The sequence below is a fragment of the Hyaena hyaena genome, unplaced genomic scaffold, assembly GCF_003009895.1.
Source record: "Hyaena hyaena isolate Hyena2069 unplaced genomic scaffold, ASM300989v1 scaffold_1171, whole genome shotgun sequence".
In the NCBI taxonomy this organism is placed as follows: Eukaryota; Metazoa; Chordata; class Mammalia; order Carnivora; family Hyaenidae; genus Hyaena; species Hyaena hyaena.
The window spans coordinates 365,202-392,018 of NW_024081805.1; the positions used below are offsets into that span (position 1 = coordinate 365,202).

General features: G+C 41.5%; 1 protein-coding gene across 1 annotated transcript in view; it reads left to right on the plus strand.

The window, feature by feature from the left end:
- The window catches only part of APOO (apolipoprotein O), a 58,488-nt gene extending 36,052 nt beyond the window's left edge, over positions 1 to 22,436 (plus strand). Inside the window, exons 6-9 of the mRNA XM_039222650.1 lie at positions 958 to 1,049; positions 5,375 to 5,455; positions 17,480 to 17,545; positions 22,389 to 22,436. Coding sequence (XP_039078581.1) covers positions 958 to 1,049; positions 5,375 to 5,455; positions 17,480 to 17,515 — 209 coding nt within the window. The 3' untranslated portion in view covers positions 17,516 to 17,545; positions 22,389 to 22,436. The remainder of the gene's footprint in view (positions 1 to 957; positions 1,050 to 5,374; positions 5,456 to 17,479; positions 17,546 to 22,388) is intronic.
- The last annotated feature ends 4,381 nt before the right edge of the window (positions 22,437 to 26,817 follow it).

Sequence of the window (26,817 nt, forward strand, 5' to 3'; positions counted from 1 at the left end):
GCATGGAGGAAGGAGAGAGGTACCTTGGCTGTGCACGAGACTTGGACTTGTGTTGGTCTGAAATCCTCCCGTCTCGCCGCCCCCACCCCCCATCTTGATCCTTGGCTGACTTCTCCATCCTTCACAGGACCTGCTGTCTCTGGGCTGCCAGGGACACTGTGCTCCCTTCACTGCAGCCCCTCCTCAGGACTTCACAGCTGTGTGTCCTCTTCCGCTCACCATTTCCAGAAAATTAGATGACATGTCTTATCCCCCAGTGGCGTCTCCACACATTCCCTCTTCATTGTGGGTTTATTATCTGTATTTTATTCTTTTACTGTTATTTTCACGGAGCATCAGAAAGAAGAGGAGGGCAGTGCTTGTATTCGGTACTTAATAGGAAGCCAGTTTACTATGAAAGAACATAAACCTTAGAAACCAAAGTGCTCTGTGCTGCTTTTCAGATCAGTCTTTGTTTCTGCTCTCTTGGAAGTGGTGGTTCTCTTGAAAACATTGTACAGATGAAAGAAGCCAGTCACAGAGGACCACATATTATAACTGCATTTATGTGAAATGTCCAGAGTAGGCAAACATCTAGAGACAGAAAGTACATTAGTAGTTCTCTAGGGGTGGGGGTAATGGGGGAATACGGAGGGTGACTGTTAATTGATATCGGGTTTCTTTTTGGGGTGATGAAAATATTCTAGAATTGATTGTACTGATCGGCTGCACACCTCTGTGAATATATCAGAAGGCACTGAATATACAGTTTAAATGGGTGAGCTGTGTGAATTATGTCTCAATAGAGCTGTGAAAATGTGGTGGTTCTTTCTGGTATGTATGACATTTTGGAGCACTTTTCTCTGTTCGTGTAGGACCAAAGAAAAGAAGTCATATTCAGTGTTAGGTGTCCAGGGCAAATTGTGATGGTAAGGATAATGAATCATCCAGTGGTATCTACAACTTTTTGTTTAATAGGTTCAAAAATAAAGAAGCTGGTGTATCCACCCGGGTTCATCGGATTAGCTGCCTCTCTTTATTATCCACAACAAGCCATCGTATTTGTCCAGGTAAGTTAGACCCAGTAAGCTGGGGTGTCCCTTATTCTTGCTTAAGTATGTTTGGCTTTACTGCTTAATTTTCTTATTTTGCAGCTTTTATAGCACCAGCCTAAAATTTGTTTGCGCACATAGAGGAGGTACCACCAATTTAAATGTTTTTCTCCGCTATGTGCCTCAGTTCTGGCCCTCTTTCCACTCATGTCAGTGTTCAGAGAATAAACACTCATTTGAATATGAGTCAAAGAAAATTAGGATGACTTTTCTTCTCATACTTAACGGAAGTCTAAAGACTCCGACTCCAAAGCTGATAGTTATGGGTCATTCTCCATTCGGATGTGTCTGGTCACAGCCTTTCCTCCTTGGAGTTGCAGGCATAGGCCTGTGCCCTGGCCCCCTGCACACTGGCCCTGGTCCTGGTGCTGCCTCCCTTGCCTTGCTGGGGGCTTCAAGCAGTGCAGTCCCCTCTGCTGGGAATGTCCTTCCCGGGGCTCTCAGTTGGCTGCTTCTTTCTTTCCCTTCAGGCCTCAGCTTGGTGGCATCTTGTCAAGTAGAAGAACAGAGTGGGAGGCAAGATGGGTAAAGCTATGTTTTAGTCTCCTCAAGGTTCCGTAACAAAATGCCAGAGACTGGGGGGCTTAAACAACAGAAATTTATTTTCTCACTGTTCTGGAGGCTGCACATCCAAGATCAAGGTGTTGGTAGGATTGGTTTCTCCTAGATCCTCTCTCCTTGGCTTGCAGATGGCCACCAGTTCGCTGTGCATGGACATCCCTGGTGTCTCGTCCCTGTCTTATAATGACACCGTTCATATTGCATTAGAGCCCTACTCTTACTACCTCATTTAACCTTAATTACAGGCCCTGTCTCCAGATAGAGTCACACTGTGGGTTAGGACTTCAGCGTGAATTTTTAGGGACACAGCTCAGTCTATAACAGCTAGTCGTTCACTATGATTCCTAGACCAGCAGCATCAGGATCACCTGTCTTGTTAGAAACACCCATTCCCGGGGCGCCTGGGTGGCTTAGTCAGTTAAGCTTCCAGCTTTGGCTCAGGTCATGATCTCGTGGTTTGTGAGTTCAAGCTCCGCATTGGGCTCTCTGCTATCAGTGTGGTACCTGCTTCAGATCCTCAGTCTCCTCTCGCTGCACCTTCACCACTTGTTCTCTCTTTCTCTCTCTCTCTCTCAAAAATAAACTTAAAAAAAAAAAAAGAAACACACATTCTGCGACCCCAACCCTGACAGACTGTCTCAGACACTCTGAGGGTTAGGGCCAGCAACCTGTGTTTTCGCAAGTCCTCCAGGGTATTTGAATGTCCGGGATGTTTGAGAACCACTGATGTAGACTGGACTTCCTCAGGGTGGTGGTGTCTGGGCCTAGTGGAAGTCTAGACATAGAGTCCCTTGGAAAACTAGAAAGAACAAGGCTGGCTGTAGGTTTTCAAGTCCCGGACAGTATATGGAGATGGGGACCCAATTGCTGTCATGTGGAGACTTGGTCCCAGGAGGAGAAGCAGTACTGTCATCACAGTTGGGTTCTTGGGTCTCTGAGCCAGACTGATCTGACATTGAGCTCCCAGAGTCCTCATGACGGGACTGAGTCTGGCTTTCTGGATTGTGTTACAGTTGTAGGTGAGAGGCCAGTGCCTCTGGCTATGAGAAATTGGTGGCTTTGGTAGCAGTTGCCAGTAAGATCTTTTTTTTTAATGTTTTATTTATTTTTGAGAGACTGCAAGTGGGGGAGGGACTGAGAGAGGGGAACAGAGGATCCAAAGCATGCTCTGTGCTGATAGCAGCGAGCCCAGTGTGGGGCTTGAACTCATGAACTGCGAGGTCATGACCTCAGCCAAAGTTGGACGCTCAACCGACCGAGCCACCCAGGCGCCCCCAGTAAGATCTTTATAGCATGGACTTGACATTGTTTATAGCAGTCCTGGAGGCAGACAGTTAATGTCCCTCTGCCTGCTTCAGCTTCAGCTCAGGAATAGTGAATCATGTCTGCCTGCCCTGGGTCATAAAAATAAGCATACATCATCCACTGTGTTGTGGTTTTGACAGTAAATGGATAGGGTCTGGAGAGTGGGCCTGGCTGCTGGTTGAGAAGCTTATGTGGCTTCCCCCTGACTAGAGGTCTTATGATAAAAATCTTAGGTGCCACAGCATATGTTGCAAAAGATCTTTTGTATTCACAACCAAGATCGTGGAATGAAAATATGAGTTGTATTCTAATTTATTTTTAAAGTCAGTGGGAAGGAGTTTTGTCTTTTCTTTTGTACTTAGAGTAAGCCAGAACAAAACTATTAACTTTGTTTTCACTAGATATAAAACATTAGTGATCCGTTTGAGGTGATGAGAAAGTTCTGGAAATGGATAACGATGGTTTTTAACAGTTAAAATGGTAAATTGTACGTATATCTGGCTACGGTAAAACAAGAGAGACACCGATGATTGAAAGAGATATTCTGTTACTGTTTTAGTGTCATTTAATTCTGCTTTCGGTTTCATTTTTTGTACGAATACCCTGACCTTGGACCAGCCACTTAATTGCTCACATTGTTTTTTTGTTCAGTAGAGTTTGGGTACAATTACTATAAGAAACCTTTTTAAGTGGCAAATCTTGTTTTCCTCTCAGAAATTTAAAACCCCCAAAATAGTGCCATTTACATGGTAAATGCTCGATGGGTCTGAGTATCATATAATTTAAGAACAGTTAGAAGAACTGGAAGACTGTAACTTGTAGGAAGCTAGCTAGTAAAACCACTGGATTTACTAGCACTGTGACCTTAGTTAGACCAGTCACTTGGTCTCTGAATATTTCCTTATAATCTTTGCCTGTTTACTGCAGGGTTATTGTTTAGAATAGAGATAATTCATGTGAAAGTACTTTATAAACTAAAATGCTATACATAGATCAATTATTATAACAGAAAGAGAATAATAACTGTTTTCAGGAATTTGAAGTGGAAATTTCATGTGTAATAGTAATCAACCTCGTGTGTCATGTATAGGACCAATGAATGCAAATTCCTAGAAGCGTATTTTTAAATTAGGCTCCACACCCAACATAGGGCTCAAAATCACAACCCTGAGATCAAGAGTCATACCGTCTACTGACTGAGCCAGCCAGGTGCCCCACTAGAAGCATTTTTTAAAGAAAACTCAATACTAAGGGTGCCTGGATAGCTTAGTCAGTTAAGCAGCTGACTTTGGCTCAGGTCATGATCTCACAGTTCATGGGCTTGATCCCCATGTTGGGCTCTGTGCTCAGAGCTCAGAGACTGGAGCCTGCTCCAGGTTCTGTGTCTCCCCCTTTCTCTCTGCCCCTCCCCTGCTCACGCTCTGTCTCTGTCTCTGAAAAATAAATAAGAACATTAAAAAAAAAAAAAGAAAACTCAGTACTAGGGGCACCTGAGTGGCTCTGTCATTTGAGTGTCCAACTCTTGATTTCGGCTCAGGTCATGATCTCACGGTTTGTGAGCTTGAGCCCCACATTGAATTCCACGCTGACAGTACATGCCTGCTTGAGATTCTCTCTCTCTCTCTCTCCATCTCTCTGCACCTCCCCTGCTCACTCACGCTTGCTCTTGCTCGCTCTGAAAAGAAATATTTAAAAACTTTTAAAAAAGGACAACTCAATACTAAAAAAACCATATCCAGTTGATATCCTTAGATTTCAGCTAGTGAAAGGTGGACCAGTGCATTTTTTCATTAAAATTTTTTTTATTTGAGTATAGTTGCCACCCAATGTTACATTAGTTGCAGATGTACACCATAGTGATTCTACAAGTTTATACATGATGAAGTGCTCACCACAAGTGTAGCTACCATCTGTCACCATGCAATGCTATTACGATATCATATTAAGTAGTGAGCTCCATGGCCCCAAAGTATTCTCTGACCCTGGGGCCTACCTCTTAGGATGTTGTAGAAAGGATCTTGGATCAGGAGGCAAAAATCCTTGCAGAAACTTGAAGACTTAGTTGTCCATGATGTGCTGGGTGTGATGGGCAGAAGCCTTCTCTCTGTGCCTCACTTTGAGGAATTTCACATACCGGCAGCTGACCTCCTACATTTTTGTCCTTATACACCTGTACTGTATGTAAATTATTTGAAACAATAAGTGCACAACCAAACTCTGTTTTCTTCTTATGCTAGGATTCTTACTCGTTTTATTTGCTTCTGTTGCACGGTTTTAATATGTATGTCCAAAGATTTCTGGGGTCATCATATGCTTAAATATAGTTCTTTGGGAAACAGGAAAAAGTTAAATGGAATATTCTCATTCTTACCAGTCATGTATGGAATAGCAATGGATCTTTTATGTTTTGTTTCAAGGTCAGTGGGGAGAAATTATATGACTGGGGTTTACGAGGATACATAGTCGTAGAAGATTTGTGGAAGGAGAACTTTCAAAAGGTGAGAAAGACCTTTTTCATTATCTTTCTTTGGGTGTAATATATGTTTTCTCTAGGGCTTTGTAAAATTCTTGATAACCATGTTGCCTGATCTTGCTTTTTCTGTTTGTTTTCATTTCGCTTCTAGCTCAGATTCTCTTTTGGTGGCCTTTGCTGGAGAAGCAATAGAACCTCTGTGCATTCGGTTATCATCAGCAGGGCTGAATAAGGGGGACCATAAAATGCATTCCACTGCCGTCTTAGATCATAATTTCCACTCTATCATATTTATAATGTGCTCAAAGTATAGTGTATTATCTGAAAGTTTTATCAAAACTGGATTCAGAGGGAACATGCTGTGCTCCTAGGCAAAAAACAACCAAGCAAGCAAGGCTCCTCCTCTGGCTGGTTCACTTGTTAGAGGCTCCCTCCCTTCCTTGAGCAGGACTGTATCCCTTCTGCCCCTCGCCCTGTTGGCCCAGTTAAAGGCCTGAGCTGCGGTGTGGTGGGGATCAGCCTCCAGCTACAGACCGTATTCTCTGTGCTGACTCGTGGGTGGATAAGCGGAAGAGGAAGGAGGTTGTGTTATTGTAAGAAGGTGTCATCTTTCATCTCTTCCTGAATGTTGCCCATGTTTGCTGTAACATTCTTCCCTCTGATAATAAAGAACGGGCATAGAACAAGGCATCATGTTTCCTCCAAGGAGGCATTGCACATTGCACAATAAGGAAGAATTCGGGTTCTTACATTAACATAACTTCTACATTATAGATTGAAGAATGTTCTTTTTGATTTCTCTCATCTCAAATCAAAAAAATACTCTGAAAATATGAAGAACCATCTCAAAATTGAAATCCAGAATTTTGAACTGGAACTTGGATATAACATTATAGAATAAATTATAAGCCCTTGTCGTTGTTTACATAAATCATCCTCCAATGAAATGTTAAGACTCATTTTTTTTATTGGTGGTATCTAAAGGAATTAGTCTCTAGGGGCGCCTGGGTGGCTCAGTCGGTTGGGCGGCCGACTTCGGCTCAGGTCATGATCTCACAGTTCGTGGGTTCGAGCCCTGTGTCAGGCTCTGTGCTGACACCTAGCTCAGAGCCTGGAGCCTGTTTCAGATTCTGTGTCTTGCTCTCTCTCTGACCTTCCCCTTCTCACGTGGTCTCTCTCTCTCAGAAATAAATAAAATGTTTAAAAAAAAATAAAATAAAGGAATTAGTCTCTGTGAAGCCTGTTTAAGCTACCTTTGGCTAGGAAGTTCTGTATGAATATCAAGTGCCCTTTGGCAACTCCCTTTAAAGAATAAACACTCTTAGCTTTGCTTTCATTCCTCTGACATTTTTTTTGGAAGCTTGCTTTCCTGTTTAAAGAATTCCTTAAGTCCATACTGAGTTTTATATGGGAAAGGAAATCGAATGTCAAGTAAGCTATACACGACCCTAGAAAGAAACGCGGAAAATGAAACTCATCCTCAGTTGCAAGTGGTCACTTCGGTGTTAGCACAGATACACATGCACCGAAGCCAGTTGGGGAGGTGTCTCCTGGGCACCTCTGAATGCTCACTGCGGTGTCCGTCGGCAGCCCAGACCCACTGCACACGAAAGCCAAGGAGGGGATCCCCACAGAGCCTCTGGCTTAGAAAGAGCTTTTTTCTGCTCTGAGATTTCAGCCCAGGACAGAAACAACGGGACTGTGGCTGGAATGCAAGTTACACAAGGCCAGCATTTTATGGTAGTTTGAAAACGTTAGATGTTAAAACTACTCACATTTATATGCGAGTCTGTGGGGAGTGAGACAGTAAAGATGTCTCATTAGCTCATGGTTGGTCTGCGTGTTTTCCTCTGGTCTTCTGTGCCCTTACCTTCTTCAGAGTCCTTGAGAATGTAATGTTCTTGCAATTGTTTACTCTGAAAGCATAATTTTCCTGATGGTTGTCTGGTCTCAGTAGAAGGTAATAAAATTAATGTTGAGTACTTAAACATTTAGCACAAGTGTTAAATGAAGAACAGCAGAAGGCTCTAATCAAAATTTGATACACTTAGATTTCAGGAACTATTTGATAGTGAAATGCCATTGTTTTTTTATTGATTGCTCTTCCCCCTTCTTCTTGGATTTCGTGGCTTTCAGTCGTTTTTGTTTTATTACTGAGAGCAAAGATGTAAGCTACCCTGGAAGAGGAATCCTATGGGGCTCAGGCCCTGTCTCTTTGAAGGGACTTGGGGGACACTTCACAATCAAGTTTTTTGTTTGTTTATTCCTCAGCTCATTTGGAAATTGGTTTTCAAGTCAGGCTTGAAATTAGCAGTCTCGGTTAGATGCAGTCTTGCGCGTGGCTGTTCATAGTTAGCACCGTAGTGATCTCACAAATGTACATGTTTGTGATTCTTAATCGTCAAGGGAATTTGTGGACATGGTGTTTAAAACAGGGCCCTGCAATCTTTAGTGGTGTGAATGATGGCTCACTTCCCCATTATGTTATTTGCTGTGGAGCTGTGGTACTCTCAAAGGCCCTAAATAAGTCTGTGGTATTTTTCTGCTCTGTACATCCCTTTTGCCTTTTAGGAATTAATACTAAATGTTTGCTCTGAGTCTTTGACCAGTAAAGATTAGATGAAATGGTCGTTCAGTTTTGTCATGGTCTTTGGTCAGTTAAGAGAAATTTATCTGCTTCAGCTAAAATAAACTCTGTCAGAATGTGCAGAAACGATGGGTCATCCTAGTGTGGTCTAGGGTGGTTTGTTTTGTTTTGTTTTGAGATAGAAAATATCTGTTGGACTTTAAACTCTGTTTATAGGGGCACCTGGCTGGCTCATTTAAGCATGCAACTCTTGATCTTGGGGTGGTGAGTTTGAGCCCCATATTGGGTATAGAGATTACCTTAAAAAATGTTTGGAAAAATAAATAAACTGTTGACAGACACGTGCACAGAGTTTAAAATCCAACCGTATAATGACTACATATATACCAACTATCCATCCACCTTTTTTAAAAAAAATATTTTTTACTTATTTCTGAGAGAGAGAGAGAGAGAGAAACAGCATGAACGGGAGGGTCAGAGAGAGGGAGATACAGAATCTGAAGCAGGCTCCAGGCTCTGAGCTAGCTGTCAGCACAGAGCCCGACGCGACTCTCGAACCCACGAGCCATGTGATCATGACCTGAGCCGAAGTCGGACGCTTAACCGACTGAGCCACCCACGCGCCCCTATCCATCCACCTTTTAAAAGATAGGAAGTTGCCCATGTCTTCCGAGTTCCCCATGCCCTCCCTGTCCTGCCCTGTCTCCCCGGAGGGAACTACTCTCTAGAATTTTGTTTTTCTTTCCCTGTTTTTCATATAATGTTGTAATTGAGCTTGTCTGTTTTTTACCTTTAAAACATAAATAAAGATATCAAATACATATACAAATAAGTATAAATAGTTTATCTAGATGGAGTCTTAACTATATGTACTCTTTTGTAACTTGTTTTGTCCCCTTAATATGAGCTGTATAAAGCTATAGTTTATTCATTTTCACTGCTGTAGAATATTCCTTTGGGGGAAAATACCCATGTTGATGACTGGTTTGGTGGCTTTCAGTGCACAAACAGCTGTGAGCATTTTTATACATGTGTCATGGTTTATTAAGAGTTTTCTTGGTTCATAGGGTCTGCACATCAGTTTGATACTAAGTAGTCTGACAAAGTGGTTGCATTGTGGTAGCTTTAAAATAGTTCTTCACTCTGTTGTGTGTGTGTGTGTGTGTGTGTGTGTGTGTGTTTTGCTTTATTCTCCAATTTTTAGTTAAAAAATTTCAAAACACTTGCAGAAATAGTATACAGTGACTCTACCCTTCACTTAGATTCAGCAATTAGCATTTTGCTACATTTGCTTTGCCTTTTACCTTGCACGTGTATAGGCACTCACACATGCCTGTGTTTTCTTTTTCTGAACTATTTGAGAGTTAGTTGTCGGTATCATTGCACTTGCCACTCATACCTGATTCAGCATGTATTTCCAAAGAACATGAGCATTCACTAATATAATTGTAGTATCATTATCACACTGAGGAGAGGTACATAAATATGTACATAAATATTCCCTGACTGTGCAGTCCATATTCACGTTTCCCTGCTTGCCCCAATAATGTGCGTTCCTGCAACAACTTTTTGATTCATTTCTTATAGGGTGTCAGGATGGCTGAGTGGTCTAAGGCACCAGACTCAAGGTGCTTAGTTCATTTCTTATAGCTTAGTGAGTTAGTAGAAGGCAAATGCCCTTGGGACCATCGTCTAAGGACAACTTTACCAACCATCCCAGAACCCCCTTTATGTAGCCCACTCCAGTTACAGTCCTCTCCCTCCATCCAAAATTAAAGTGATAACTTCCTTATCTTCCTTTATGGTTTTATCATCTTGGCACTTTAGTTTTGCCTATTAGTGTTTCTGACTTTATACAAATGCTTTGAATTCTTTTTCTCCCCCCTCTTTTTAAATCACTTTACATTTACAGGTTTCCCTTCCATCTTTTTATTTTCCTTACAACGTATCTGTTAAAGGAACCTGGCAGGGGCATCTGTGTGGCTCAGTTGGTTAAGCATCTGACTTTGGCTCAGGTCATGATCTCAGGGTTCATGTGTTTTGAGCCCCACATCAGACTCTGCGTTAACAGTTGAGAGCCTGTTTGGGATTCTCTCTCCTTCTCTCTCTGTGTCCCTCCCCCATTTACATTTTCTCTCTCTCCCTAAAATAAATAAACTTAAAAGAACCTGGCTTATTGGACCTAGAGAATTTCCATTGGTTTGAGCTTTGCTGATGTCACACATAAGGTGCAGTTGACCATGTTTCTCTCTTCTCTGCATTTCCTGCGGATTGGCAACCAGATCCGGATGATTGCTTGATGAGGTTTGTGTTTGATCCTGTTGACAAGGCTTTAGGTCTTTGTAGGCACATAAGTCTAGTTTTGCTTTGCTGTTTTGATGTTAGCAGGTAGTGATGCCCAATGCCGAGACCCTTTGATTCACTAGGGGCTAGAAAATGGCTATATTCTACCTCTGCCATGTCATTTTTTCACATATTAGCTGGAATACTTAAATAAGGAACCACTTCTCCTCATCTACCGTTTAGTTACCCAGTTATAGGAAAGACAGGATAAATGGTTCATTTTTTTCTTTTATGTTTCCAGCTTTCAAAATAACGAATTGGCTCCCACTCATCCTCGGAAGGTCACCAGTTAGTTGTTTTTTCTTTTAATATTATTTACTGTCCAGTTGGCTAACATACAGTGACCAGTTAGTTTTTTAAATATTGTCATGAATTTATAGCTTTATAAATATTTGATTTGAATGTTTTGTAATTCTTATTTCTTATTAAAATTCAAATCGTTCCTCTTTGGAACTCTAGATGCTGGCGAGGATGTGGAGAAATGGGCACCCTCCTACACTGTTGGTGAGAATGTAAACTGGTGCAGCCCCTCTGGAAAACAGTGAGGAGGTTCCTCAGGAAATGAACAATAGAACTTCCCTATGACCCAGCCATAGCAGTGCTAGGAATTTACCCAAGGGATACAGAAATGCTGATGCATAAGAGCCCATGTTCATAGCAGCACTCTCAACAATAGCTAAAACATGGAAGGAGCCTAAGTGTCTATCAACGGACGGATGGATCAAGAAGATGTGGTTTATCTATACCATGGAATACTACATGGCAATGAGAAACAATGAAATCTGGCCACGTGTAGCAACATGGATGGACCTTGAGGGTGTTATGCTGAGCGAAATAAGTCAGGCAGAAAAGGACAAATATCATATGTTTGCACGTATAGGAGGATTAGGAGGAACTTAACGGAGGACCATGGGGGAGAAGAAGGGGGGAAATGGTGGGGGAAAGGGAGAGAGGCAAACCATGAGAGACTCTTGAATGCTGAGAACAAACTGAGGACTCATGGGTGTGTGGCGGGGGGAGATGGGCATGGAGGAGGGCACTTGTGGGGATGAGCACTGGGTGTTATATGGAAACCAACTTGACAATAAACTATTTGTAAAAAACAAAAACAAAACAAACAAAAAACCCAGCCAAATCGATCCTCTTTGGCTAGTACAAGTTGGCTTTGAGTGCTTTTGACATGAGCCAAGTAGTCTGTGATAGTTTCCTCACTGTCTGGCATGTCAAAATCACCTTAGAATTTTTTTTAAATGTTTATTTTATTTATTTCATTTTTTAAAATTTAAATCCAAGTTCGTTAACCTATAGCGTAATAATGATTTCAGGGATATATGGGCATGTACATATAACACCCAGTGCCCATCCTAACAAGCGCCCTTCTTAATGCCCATCACCCCTCTAGCCCATTGTTTGTTTATTTTTGAGAGAGTGAGTGGAGGAGGGGCAGAGAGAGAGTGAGACCGAGAATCCCAAGCAGGCTGCACTGTCAGCACAAAGCCTGATGCAAGGCTGGAACTCATGAACCGAACCGTGAGACCATGACCTGACCTAAAGTCAGGAGTTGGACGCTTAACTAACTGAGCCACCTAGTTGCTCCTCAGAATTTCTGATTGTAGTTTTAATGTACATTTCCTTGATCACTGATGAAGTTGAGCATCTTTTCATATGTTTATTGGTTTCTTCTTGAAACACCTAATCATGTCTTTTGGCCATTTTTTGTATGAGTAATTTGTTCCTTTCTTAATGATTTATTTATTTTTTTTTAAATATTTTATTTATTTCTAGGAGAGAGAGAGAGAGAGACAGCGTGAGCAGGGGAGGGTCAGAGAGAGAGGGAGTCACAGACTGAAACAGACTTCAGGCTCTGAGCTGGCAGTCAGCACAGAGCCCGACGTGGGGCTCGAACCCAGGAACCGCGAGATCATGACCTAAGTGAAAGTCGGACGCTTAACCGACTAAGCCACCCAGGCGCCCCTCTTAATGATTTATAAGGGTTCTTTGTTTTTTTTTTTTCCTAGATGCTCATGTTTTTGGTCGCATGCTGGCTTGTCTTTTCAGTTCGGGTGTCTTTTGAGCATCAGAAGTTCTTAATGTAGTTGTTTTTATTGACTTTTTTTTCCATTAGGGTTTTCAGTCTTTGAATCTAGGAGCCTAATAAAAGCCTGCAACTATTACTGATTGTCCATTGCTAATATGAAACCCTTTCCCAATAGTATCAGCCCGACATCTGAGTATCTAAGATGGAAGCCAGTTGTGGATGTGAGGCCCCAGGCTCACAGACGGCCCTTTTGGAGTCTCCTGTAATTGGCCAAACACAGCAGTGTGTCTCAGTAAATGGCATGTTTAGTTGTCACTAGGTTTTTTAAAAAATGTAGCAAGTTACTATGAAAGAGTTATAGAATGACTATTAAAAGCTAACGATAACTAAAAAGTAAAATCCTAATAATTCTTTAAAGGGCAGGAAAATACGTGAATAAGTATCAACCTGTTACTAATGTGAAAACTGAACAGAACTTCTGAAGCTGGGCTTTTAATAGTTGTGTTCAGTCCCCTGCTGGCTCAGCAGGAAGGTGAAGGGGAAGCAGCAGTCACCAGCCTTAGTCAATATGCCCTGCTTTCTCTTCCTCCATGCCAAATCGCTCCGCTTGCTAAGCACACTCAAGTTTAGCTCTGAGTAAGTTACGTGGTTTCAAAATGATCCTCTTTGATATTTCTATCACACATGGAGAAATACTGCATGATTCACCTTATATGAAGTATCTAAAATAGACTCGTAGGAGCGGAGAGCAGAATGGTGGTTGCTAGGGACTGGCGGGGGTGGGGAGAGGAGGGAAATGGGGGGTTACTCTTCAACAGCTATAATGTCTCAGTTGCACAGATGAATATATTCTAGAGATCTGCTCTACAACATGGTGCTTAGAGTCAGTGGTACAGTATCGGACACTTACAAATTTGTTAGGAGTGTAAATCTCCTGTTAAGTGTCCTCAACACAGTAAAATAAAAATAAGGGCAATATGGTGGGTTTTCCATAAAGGTAAATTTGTTCTGAATTTGTGCCTTTTCTAGTTTTTACTGTTAAATATTCTAAGAAAAGTACCAGGCAATGACTTTTCTTTTCTTTCTTTCTTTTTTTTAAACTTTATTACTTAGCAAAATAAAAAGTTGGAAATACTGGGTGGTGGGGAGTATCTCCTTTTATATTGAAAGGCATAAAGCTTTGGTATCAGAAAAGTGGACCAGGCAGAATGCAGCATAGCCTAATGGGCAAGAGAGTGGACTCTGGAGTAGGTGATCCAGGTTCCACCCCACCCTGCTCCACCCTGCCCTGCCCCGCCTCTTACAGGGTTCCCTTGAAACCTTAGGAAATAGCTCTGGCCCTCTGGGAAATGGGAGTAGTATCTCATGGGGACTCATTATCCATGTGAGAAACTCATAAAATGACTCTAGTACATGCTAGCCATGATAGAGGTCATGTGACCCTGCACGTTTTTGCTTCTGCTTGAGAAGATAATATCTCCTGATGGAAAATGGAACCCTAGGGCTTATATGCATTAGTCAAGAGTTCCCCCACCAGTATTTTGGTTTCCTATTCCTGCCACAACAAGTGACCGCAAATTGACTGGCTAAGTGATACAAATTTATATTATCTTAGACTCCATAAGTCAGAAGTCTGGCGGCTCCAGGGGACAATCCATTTCCTCCTTCATTCAGGTTGTTGACAGAATTCATGTCAGTTCCTTGGGGTTGTAGGATCAAGCTCTGTTTTGCTGGCTGCCAGCTGAGGGCGGTTCTTAGTGTCTAGAGGCTGCAGCTTTCAGTGGCTCACAGCCCTCTTCGTCCAGTTTCAAAGCCAGCCAACTTCATGTGAGTCCTTTTCACGTCCCATTTCTCTGACCCTGTCTCCTGCCTCCTTCTTTGACTGTAGGAACCCATGGGATAAATCCAAAATAATTTCCCCATTGGAAGGTCAGCTGATTGATTAGCAGTCTGAATCCCGATGCCATGTTGATTCTCCTTTGCTATTGAAAGTAGCACAGTTTCCAGGATTAGGATGCAGACATGTTTGGGGGAGGCATGATTCTGCCTGTACCATATCCAGTGAACTGGAATTTCACTGGGGTCTTTAACAGGTCATTCATCCTTACCTTTTATTTCCTCTAAGTGACCTTTTACATAGAATAGGTAATGATTATTGAGCCCTTGCTGTGAGCTTGACCCTGGGCACTAAACTCTTTGTGTTTGCCAAGAGTCTGTGAGGCAGGTTCTATTAATTATCCCCATTTTACAAATGAGGAAACTGCATTTGGGGAAATTAAGTAATTGATCAAAATAATCAACTGATGGGGGCTCAGACATTTCAGTGAGCTGCTGTATCCCAGAGGTTTATCTGGAAATCTCTCTTCACGTGGCAGTGCATACTAATTAGCAATACATGTTTTAATTAAAACAAATGTTTCCATTTTGCTAATAGAAATTATCATTCATGCTCATGGATGTGGTAAGAAAATAAATTTTCTTCTGTAGACTAAGCAAGTTGACACAAAAAACTAACCATCACGGTGTTATTTAGTTTATTCCTCGAGCCCTGTATCGTCCAGTATGGCAGCCACTGGCTATCGAGTACTTGAAATATAGCTAGTCTGAATTGAGGCGTGTGCTGTAAATAGAATTCACAGCAGATTTAGAAGACATGGTACACATAAAAAGAACATATACTATCTCATTTTGGGTTGATTATCTGTTGAAATGGTAGTATTTTACATATGTTGGGTTAAATAAAATGTATTAATTACTTTAAAAAAACAATGAAACATGATAGGTGTTAAAATTTAGTTATAAGGAGAATGAGTTATAAAATATTTCAAATTCAGCTGTCTGAAAATGCAAAAACAATTAATTTCTGGCTCAGGCTAAATCACAATCTGTCTTTTGAAGTCAGAATGTTGTTTTTCTCTGAGCTCATGGCAGTTGCTGCCCAGAGAGATCTGTAATAGAGTGGAAGGACTCAATAGTTCTTTAGTGAGATATTTGACTGTCATGTTTTGTTATACTGTAAGTGATACATAACCAAACAAGAAAAATTTCCTAGCAACAGAGTTGTTTTCCTCAACCAGAAGAATATTTTATTTGCTCGTTTTCTTAATGTCCATAAGATGAAAAAGCTTATGTATTTAGCATCTTATATTTTTGAGATTGAGATGCTGGTGAGTATAGACAGTAGAATGTATAAGAATATCACAAAGAGTATTTGGCGAGTATTAGGTTACGGTAACTCAGACCTAAAATATATTTAACTAGGTAGAGAACTGTTTGGTTTTTATGACAGACCCAGTTGCTGAACATGGGTATTGCACTTAGCTTCATAAGCCTCTTTTTTAAATCTCCTTTTGTTCTTCATTAATTACACACCCAAACTTTTTTTTAACTCCCGTCAGATCTCTAGGTTCTACTGCATTTCATTTGTTTATTCAACACATGTTTGAATCCTGTGTTCTAGGAGGTCCTAGGGTTCTTGTGCCCTCATGAAGCTTAGTGAATGATTCAAACGTGAATGAAAGGATTCTACAAATCAGGAAGCACATGGTTGCTATGAATGTGAATACAAGGTTCTCATCTAAATCAAAGGGCAGGTGACAGGGGAAAGCCTTGATCTAAAGGATGAATAGTGGGGCACCTGGGTGGCTCAGTCGGTTAAGCGTCCAACTTCAGCTCAGGTCATGATCTCATAGTTGGTGGGTTTGAGCCCCACATCTGGTTCTGTACTGACAGCTCAGAGCCTGGAGCCTGCTTCAGATTCTGTGTGTCCCTCTCTCTCTCCTCCTCCCCCGCTCACTCTCTGTCTCTCTCAAAATAAAATAAAGACATTTAAAATTTTTTTTAAAATACAGGATGAATAGCATTTAGCCAGGTAGAAATTGGGATTGACTGGTCTAGGTCAAGGGATACATTTTGCAAAGTTCTCATCCTGGGAAAGAGCTTGGCAGGTTGGAAGAGCAACAGCAAGAAGGCCTCTGGGTGTGTGTGTGTGTGTGTGTGTGTGTGTGTGGTACACAGTACGGAGTCCTGTAGAGCTCTTTTTGGAGCAACAAGTAGACGTGGGTGTTGTATGATGATCCACCAAGCAATACATAGGGCCTTGTTTCCCAGAACTCCATCGTCAAGTGGAGGTGGTCTGTAGATAGCGTAACCGGATAATTTATCATCCAGGTCAGGATAATACACTTGAGAGTGAAAATGGGTGCTGTTCATTGTGCTGGGCCAGTGGGTATAAACTAGGATGACTTGTGTTAGGCAGGCTGTATGATCACCGTGCTTAGAGACCAGTTTTCACCCACTTCAGGAAGCCTGGAGTTGCCTAGAAGCCATGCTCTGAAATGACAGGGCTGGTTCTGTGTTCCTGCTTTCTCCTGGCCAGCTCTGCAAGAAGGCCACCAGGAGAACCTGTGCCAAGTCTAGACAACAGAACCCCAGCGCCATCGCTTCCTCACCTGCAGCCTTGATGGACATCAGCTCTTATTAACATGTTTTCAGACTAAACTAATATGTATAGGAAAGAAAGTAAAGCCTTAAACATTTAGCACTTGAACATTTCCTATTGGAAACCTTGCTGCATCACTTCTAGTGGTTGACATGACCTAATTATACGTCCCCAGATGGCAGCCAGGCAGAATGGGTGTAGTCCAATTATAACCTCTTTCTCAGTAAACATGTTGTGTGATTTGGCCCCTATTGTGGATGATACACAGAGAAGAATAGCTTTATTCTTTTTTATTTTATTCTTTGACAATGATGGCAGCATGAAGTAGTAAAGACCTCTTCTCACTCTCGATTTGATATTTTATAGAATTAGCTGTTTGGCCGAATCTCTGTGGTGAGGATTAATAAAGCTTTATTTCCTGCTCTCCTCTGTGCCTAAGTCAATGTCTACAGCAGAGCCTGGAGGGAGCCCTAGGAATCCCTTCAGTTAACTCAGAAATGGGCCATGTTGCATTATAATAATATTTAATATTGTATTCAGCCAAATACTGATGATGGGATGCTAGACATTCCACTTGTTTTAAAAGTTGCACTGTTTCTTTTTAAACTGTATTAATATTCTTTATTTTTTGTTTTATAAGCCAGGAAATGTGAAGAATTCATCTGGGAATAAGTAGACTACTCCATGCTCTGCCCATTTTAATCAGGTAAAGAGCAAGAGAACTCTGTAGTTCTTTTTAGCATTGTTAGCACCAGCTGAAATGACTTGTCCTTAATTTAATATAATGAATTACAGCGGCTTCAGCTTCATGTGGATATATAAGGGTCAGGATGATGTTTCTTTCCATCTTTAATTGTGGGCTTAAGTGTCTTCACTTATGTGTTCATTCCTGAGAAGTACCTGGGTTTTCAGACAAGCCAGAACTTGACAGTTGGAATTTGGCTACAAAACTACGAAACTATTTCAAACAATTGAAAAGCACCATTATTTCTTAGTTTTATGTTTTTTCAAATAACACTTTAGTATAGTAGGCATCCTTGTATTCATTTAATAGTCATTAAAGAGGGGCGCCTGGGTGGCTTAGTCGGTTAAGCGTCCAACTTTCGCTTAGGTCATGATCTCGCGGTTCATGGGTTCGAGCCCCGCGTCGGGCTCTGCGCTGACTGCCAGCTCAGAGCCTGGAGCCTATTTCAGAGTCTGTATCTCCCTCTCTCTCTGACCCTCCCCTGCTCACGCTGTCTCTCTCTCTCTCTCTCTCTCTCTCCTAGAAATAAATAAAAAAATATTTTAAAAAACAGTCATTAAAGAAACATTTGTTGGGGGTGCCTGGGTAGCTCAATCAGTTAAGTGTCCAACTTCAGCTCAGGTCGTGATCTCACGGTTTGTGGGTTTGAGCCCTGCATCTGGTTCTGTGCTGACTTTTCAGAGCCTAGAGCCTGCTTCAGGTTCTGTGTATCCCTCTCTCCCTCCCCCTCCCCCGCTAGCACTCTGTCTCTCTCTGTCTCAAAAAAAAGTAAACATTAAAAAAAAAAGAAACATTTGTTGAATGCATGACGGTTGTAGAGAAACTCAAGATTATATAAAGATATTTTAAGTGCCATTAGGAATTCATATGTGTAATTATTCTTTCTTTAAAAATTGAGTAACCTGGAGGCTAGAGAAATTTAGGATGCCAGATGAAGCCAGAAAAATCAGTGTGATTCCTTCTGGTCTTATACTCTATTCGCTGTTTATTGTCATCCATTTGTTTAGTATTTACTCATGAGTACCAGCTAAATACAAAAAAGTAGTTGTATTAATATTAGTTTTTGTATATATTAAAAATTATATGATAGCCCTTGTGATTTCCTGATAAGATTATATTGAGTTTGCAGATAGTCTAAATATTCAGCTATAAAAAGTGGCTCAATTATGGTATATCTATAAAGAGGAACATTACTATGTTTCACTAATATTTAATTGCATGGAAACTTGTTAAGTGGGGAAAAAATAGCATGATACATTGTTAGAGAGGATAAAGACCAGGAAATACAACAAAAAATTTAAGTGTATGTCTTGGGATCGTAGAATTATGGATGTTCTTTATAGCTTTTCTTTGTGTTAAAAGTTTATTTATAAAAAAAAAAGTTTATTTATTATGAGAGAGTGAGCGTGAACAGGAAAGGGGCAGAGAGAGGGGAAGAGAGAGAATCCCATGCAGGCACCATGCTCAGTGAGGTGCCCAAGGTGGGGCTTGAACTCACAACTCTGAGATCAGTGATCACAACCTGAGCCGATATCAAGAGTTGGATGCTCAACCACCTGAGCCTCCCAAGTGTCTCTGTAGTTTTTCTTCTATATAATTGTTTATATTTAAAATTTTTTAATGTTTTTATTTAATTTTGAGAGGGAGAGACAGAGCACAAGCAGGGGAGGAACTGAAAGAGAGGGAGACACAGAATCTGAAGCAGGCTCTAGGCTCTGATCTGTCAGCACAGAGCCCAGCACCAGGCTAGAACCCACAAACCATGAGATCATGACCTGAGCTGAGGTCGGCACTTAACCGACTGAACCACCCAAGAGCCCCTAACTTTCTATATTTTAAAACTTGCTGCAGTGAATATGATTTTTTAATAGTCTTTTTAAAAAAGAATTGCTAGATTTATTATAAATCATGGCTGCTATTTACAATCCACAAAAGCCCCCAGTGTGAGGTTTTTCTTTCTCAGGCTATCTCCATATTTTTGGAGACGCAGAGAGTCATATGATCTTAGAATTTGAGAGAGGTCATCTGGCCCCCAGCCAGCCTCCAGCATAAATACCCTGTAGCCCTGCGTGTGCTCACTTTTCATCTCCACTGATAGGCAGCTCATCCCACAGGGCAGCCATCTTCGGACAGTTCTCATTTTTAGGAAGCTGTTTCTTTTTTTTTTTTTTTTTTTTTTTTTTTTAGGAAGCTGTTTCTTATACTAAGGAAAATTATGTCTTTTTGTAACTCTTATGCAATGGTCCCGATTCTGCCTTCGGGGTCACAAAGAACAAACCCAGATCCTCTTTCACATCTCAGCCCTTCATATAGTAACCCCAAGTCGTACTTCTCAAATTTTGTTATACAAACAAATTACTGCAGGAGATTGTTAAAAGGCAGAGGCCTACGCCCCGCCCCACCCTAGAATCAGCCTCTCTGGAGAGCAGGACCACGGGGGCATTGGATGGACCTGCTGCTGGAAGAGAGACTGGAGTGGGAGTGGCCGGGAAGCCACACATGCCCTCCAGAGACCTTACGTTGAATATGTGTGTTTCTCTGCAGGGACAATGAGACTTGGAATACAGGGAAACTGCATAAACACCTATTTCATCTTTCCCAAATATTCTGGGCCATAGTTCAGCCTACTGTCCATACTTTGATCTCACTCTTTATTTTTTTTACATCTCTATTGGAGATGGCGTTTTCAATTATAAAAGTGGTGCATATTTGTTGTAAAGAATTTTTTTTTAGATAAATATTTTTAAACTCTGTCTTGTCCTCTGTTCCTTTCCCAGAGTTGATTTCTGTTAACAGTTTGGCATACCGTTCCAGACTATTTTCTCTGTGTGTACATGTGTGCACATCCATACCCTCTTTGGGTTTTTTGACAGAATGCACTCATATCCCTGTATTATCTTGCATGTATACTGAAAGCTCCATGAGGGAACACATCGATGTTTTATCATCACATCTAAAGAATTAACACTTAGGTTTTAATATCATCTCATATTCAGGTAGCATGTAGATCTCTCTGATTGTCTTTTTGCATTTGTTTTGTTTGAATCAGGATCCAAATGAGATCTCTCCATTACATTTGACTGATAGGTCCCTGAAGTCCCCTTTAAACTGTAGTAGTTCAAGGGCGCCCGGGGTGGTTTAGTCAGTTAAGCCTCTGACTTTGGCTCAGGTCATAACCTCACAGTTCGTGGGTTCGAGCCCCGCGTCAGGCTCTGTGCTGGCAGCTCAGAGCCTGGAGTCTGCTTCAGAATCTGTGTGTCCCTCTGTCTCTGCCCCTCCTCTGCTCACACTCTGTATCTCTCAAAAATAAAGATTAAAAAAATTAAAAATAAAATAAACGGTAGTAGTTCCTTCTCCTTCATTTTCCCCTTGCCTTTCATTTTTTGAAAAACAGGCCTATTTATCCCAGATCCCGCATCCTGGCTGTGGCTCAGTGCATCCATTTAGTGTCATTCTGTTTATCTGTTTATCTGCTTTTCTCTGCATTTCCCATAAAACGATAATTAGATTTACGTTCAATTTTGGTAAGAATACTTCATAGTGCTGTGTTCAGCTGTGTTGAACACATGAAATAACTTGCCTTGTTTTGCTTAATGTATTATGTACATCTTTTTCTCTTAGTACTTAGAGATCTTTCTTTCTCATTCCTCCTCTTAGCTGCTTACTAATTTCCTAATATGGAGTACCATGCCTTATTGAATCCTTATCACTACAGGCTGTTTCCAGTTTATATTTGTTTTTTTAATTTTTTAAAATGTTTATTTAATTTTGAGAGAAAGAGACAGAGTGCAAGCAGGGGAGGAGCTGAGAGAGAGGGAGGCACAGAATCTGAGGCAGGCTCCAGGCTCCGGGCTGTCAGCACAGAGCCCAACATGGGGCTCGAACTCACAAACCGAGAGATAATGACCTGAGCCAAAGTCAGACGCTTTACTGACTGAGCCCCCCGGGCGCCCCAGTTTGTAGTTCTGACAGTGCAGTAAATGTATTGAGTTCCTAGAGATAAAACATCTATTTATGTCTCTAAAATATTTATAAACCCATCATTGCTAAGTAGATTCATTGCATGTTAGGAAAAAACCAATCGGGAGGGGCGCCTGGGTGGCTCAGTCGGTTAAGCGTCCGACTTCGGCTCAGGTCATGATCTCATGGTTCGTGGGTTCGAGCCCCACGTCGGGCTCTGTGCTGACAGCTAGCTCAGAGCCTGGAGGCTGTCTTCGGATTCTGTGACTCCTTCTTTCTCTGACCCTCCCCTGCTCACGCTGTCTCTATCTCTCTCTCAAAAATAAATTAAAAAAAAAAAAAAAAGCAATCGGGAGAAGAGTTGGTTTGGTCCTTGGCGTGTCTTTGGAGGCTGTGTCTTCCATTCTAGAAGAGAACGATGGGCTGATGAGAGGAAAGGTATACGTCAGACCCACAGCGGTAGAATCATGCTCCTTCATCACGTGGACAGAAATGTAATCGTTTGGTTTTTCAGAAGGGGAGATATGTGTGTGGTGTGCCATTTAGGCATTTATTCTTTATTTATCCATCTGTGTCATTGAGCTCAGATACACAGCCAGTGAATCTGAATGTAGTTTGGAAGAAACACAAAACCTTCCTGATTTGTACTTTATGCATCTGTAAAATGGAAATAATTACAGTTTCCTCCACCTCATTATGATCCTCATGGTCAATTAATAGTAATGAGTAATATAAATATTTGATATGGCTTCTCACTTTAAACCTAATGAATTTTCAAAAAGCAGAGTTTTAGAGTTCTCTTTTTATTTTTGACAGTTTACTTACCGTTTTCTTTTTCTTTTAGTTATAGGTAAACATTGGAAACTCCATGCAGTAAATCAGTATTTCTACAGAAAAAATGGCGGAGAAGTCAGTACTGAATGTAGTGAATTGGCTTTCTTCTTCTGGAAAAACTATACTAGGCTTCTTTGTGATCTTGGGTGATACCACACTCCAAGTGGACGAATTGGAAATCTTTTCACCTGGAGATAATGTCCAGCCTTAGAGCTCCTCATTCTCATGTTGCTATTTATGTACATAATTAAAATTCCAAGTTAAAAAAATAGTTCTTTTTTTTTTTTTTATGTTATTGAGTGACATTGCAAGCACATCTGGTGCCCATGTGTGTGGTATGTATGGTGTGTCTCTCTGAGTGTATATGTGTGTGTACGTGGTGTGTGTATGTGTATGTGTTTAAGAAAACCATTAACTTAGGCACCTGGGTGGCTCAGTCAGTTAAGCGTCCAACTCTGGCTCAGGTCATGATCTTGCTGTTCTCGAGTTCGAGCCCCGCATCGGGCTCTGTGCTGACAGCTCAGAGCCTGGAGCCTACTTCCGATTCTGTGTCTCCCTCTCTCTGCCTCTCTCCCACTCACATTCTGGTTTTTTTTTTTTCCCCTCTCTCTCTCTCTCTGTCTTTCTCTCATGAAATAAATAAACATTAAAAAATTTTTTTAATTGAAAAAAAAGAAAAAGCATTAACTCCTCTCAGGGCAGTAGCAGCTGGCTATCTGCACAGTCCAAGCACCACAAGTGTCGAGCGGCTTGGCTCAAGAGCTGAGAGACGATGCTTCGATGGCCAGTAGGAGAACATGACGACCTGTAAGCACTAGTTGGCCTGGCACAAATTAGCAGACATACAAAAGAAACAGTAGCCGTGACCATTGTGTTCCATTGCCTCCCAGCTTTTCCAGATCTTCCACGGCCTGAATGTCCATGCAAGGCGCATAACGAAGCGGTCTCTGTTCTCTGCCGGCAGAGGAACGGTATGTGGTCGCATGTGTTGGTTTGGTGTGTGTAAGCCTTGCCTCCCCTCTTGTAGCCCTTGAGTGCACAGCTCCCTGCGCTCTGTGTTTTCAGGGCTGATGGGAAGAACAGGAGCCCCTGCCGACCTGTCAGCCAGCCAGGGAGGACGCCCCGGGAACAGCATGTGAAAGAGAATGGACAATTTCCAAATAGCAGTCAGATTGGAAATTAAAAGTTGTCGTTGTATTCTTGTAGTGTCAATTTAATTCCTAATTGGTGACCTTCCAGATTTGACAGCATTTGGTAAGATAGCAATACCCAAACGGAACGTGCTCATGTTAATGTTAAATACACTTGAGGGAGCCAAAATGGCAGCACCGTTGCCAGCATTGTTACCGGATGAGTGAGCTGAAGCAAATTTGTCCCCAGAGTAATCCCTGTAGTGACCCAGAAATCTTTATTTCCTTTTTTGCCAAAATACTTTTGTGTTACTGTGCCAGTCATCCAAATATATTAAAGCTGTGCCTAAATTTAATACCTCATAAATATTCCATTATTATTTCAGGCTTTTCCCATTGGCTTCTTAATATCACCCCCAGAAAGTACAGACTCCACACGTTTCCTCGTTCTTGAGATTGCTTGATCTAGAGAAGATGAAGAAATGGCTCACACCACAGCACGCTCTAGAGGTCATTAATCAAAAGGTATTTGAGAGCTTCCTAACTGTAAGGTATTACTTCCCATTTTTAACCCTTTAGTGGATATCGAAACATTGCTTCGAAATCTCTTAACCCTTGTAGGAGGGGAGGGGGAGGTGGGGGTCACGGCGCCGGCTCTGAGTAGTGTGTAGCCTGCATTTATGACCACGAGCTCATAACTTTCCAAGCTGGCTAACTCAGCTGCCCTTTATCCTATGATCTTCTCCTTCCTGAGTGATTTGTATCCAGTGCTGTCTGCCTTTTCTATTTAACTCTTTGCATGCCTTCCATGAACCCTCAACTGTAGGGACGAAAAAATTCGCATATTGTAAGATCTTGCATTTCTCTAGCTCTTTATACTTTTCACTTTTTGATTGTGTCTTGGCTTATTCCTGATCTCAGTACATTTGTACTGTTTTTCTCTGTCCTGAGGTAATGCTTTCTACTTATGTTTACAGTTTTTATTCTGTTTCGTATGACTGGTTCCCTTATGATAAAATTATGAATGTCAAGGGGTCCCTGGGTGTTGTCTCAGCTTGGGTCATGGTGTCACAGTTTTGTGAGTTCGAGCCCCACGTTGGGCTCTGTGCTGACAGTGTGGAGCTTGCTTGGGATTCTCTGTCTCCCTCCCTCTCTGCCCCTCACCCAGTCATGCTCGCTCGCTCTCTCTCTCTCTCTCTCTCAAAATAAATAAACAAACTTAAAAAAAAGCTATGAATCTGAATCGAGTTTAGCTATAATCTAGTCAGTACAAGTCTATTTGAATAGGTTTAGAGACTTTGGAGGGAGTGTTGTGTCCAATACAGAGTGATTTCAGTTCCCCTGAAGAGACACATGTGGGTGGTCTGTTCTGTGATGATGTGCTAGTTGGAGTCCTAACAAAGACTGCTTTGTCATCAATCAGGACTGTAAAACAGTTGTTTCAGTGGAGGGAAATGGACCAGAGGTGCTAAAGAATGCCTTCATCAGTCTTCTTGCCTGTGTTTCCCCTTGGGACAAAGTCGAAACAGTAGTAGATGGGGCGCCTGGGTGGCTTAGTCGGTTGGGCGGCTGACTTCGGCTCAGGTCATGATCTCATGGTTTGTGAGTTCGAGCCCCGCGTCGGGCTCTGTGCTGACAGCCAGCTCAGAGCCTGGAGCCTGTTTCAGATTCTGTGTCTTCCTTTCTCTCTGACCCTCCCCTGCTCACACTGTCTCTCTCTCTCTCAGAAATAAATAAAATGTTCAAAAAAAAAAAAAGAAACCGTAGTAGATGGAAGAATGAAGGCCAGCTGGGGGACCAGCCTCCATGGCAGCGCAATAGCAGGTGCCAGGCCGCCGGGCTAGCAGCTTTCATTGTGGTGCACTGCCTGATCCCAGCACAGAGGTGTCCCGTGTAATGCAAAGTACTTCCCTAATGGAACAATGACATTATATTCAAATGGCCTAAAGGAAATTCATACCATAGGTAAAATGCTTGCATTCACATATACAAATGGAAAAGCGTGACTTGCTTGTGGCTAAATAACCAACGACAGTTAAAATTAGGCCGTGTAGTGAGTATTACTGATTTTTATTTGTTTAAAGATCAAGTTCGGAATCCTTAAATTAAGCCAAAAAGAGACAGAGATTATGTTTTCCTCAGTGTCCTATATTAACGCACTTTGCACTCATTTTCTGGGAAAGGTTTGATGTGTAGAGAAAGGCTTTTCCTTATGACCGACAGTATTCATGCTGATTACATAAGCTGAATGATTACCGTGAGTGTAAGAGTTTTCACTTTTTAATTTAATGCACCCACCCAGTCTAATGCAAAAGCCTCCGTGAGAGGACCAGCAATATATGTGTGGGACTAAATTCTTATCCAAAGCTTAATTTTAATTAAAGGTAAATATTTGAAATAAGAGGACTCTAAACTGGTAAGGAAGAAGTAAAACTCTCACTCTTTGCAGAAGACATGATACTATATATAGAAAACCTTTAAGACTCCATCAAAAAACTACTAGAACTGATAAACAAATTCACTAGAGTCGCAGGATACAAAATCAATGTACAGAAATGTCATGCATTCCTGTACACTAATAATGAAGCAACAGAAACTGAAATTAAGAAAACATGTACACCAAAATCAACAAAATATCTAGGAATAAACCTATACTCTGAAAACTGTAGAACACTGATGAAAGAAATTCAGGATGACACAAAGAAATGGAAACACATTCCATGCTCATGGGTTCGAAGAACAAACATTGTTAAAATGTCTATACTACCCAAAGCAATCTATACATTTAATGCATTCTCTATCAAAATACTAATAGCATTTTACATAGAGTTAGAACAATCTTAAAATTTGTATGGAGCCACAAAAGACCCGGAATGGCCAAAGCAGTCTTAAAAAAGAAAAACAAGGGGTGCCTGGGTGGCTCAGTTGGTTAAGCAGCTGTCTTCAGCCTCAGTCATGATCTTGCTGTTCCCAAGTTCGAGCCCTGCATCCAGCTCTGTGCTGAGAGCTCAGAGCCTGGAGCCTTTTTCAGATTCTATGTCCCTCTCTCTGTTCTCCCCTCCTCACTCTCTCTTTTTCTCAAATAAATAAAGATTCAAAAAAATTTTTTAGGAGTACAAATCTTCTGCACAGCAAAGGAAGCAATCAACAAAACTAAAGGTCACCATACAGAATGGGAGAAGATATTTGCAAATGACATACCCTATAAAGGGTCAGTACCCAAAATGTATAAAGGACAGATACAAGTCAACACCCAGAAAACAAATAATCCCATTTAAAAATGGGCAGAAGAAATGAACAGACATTTCT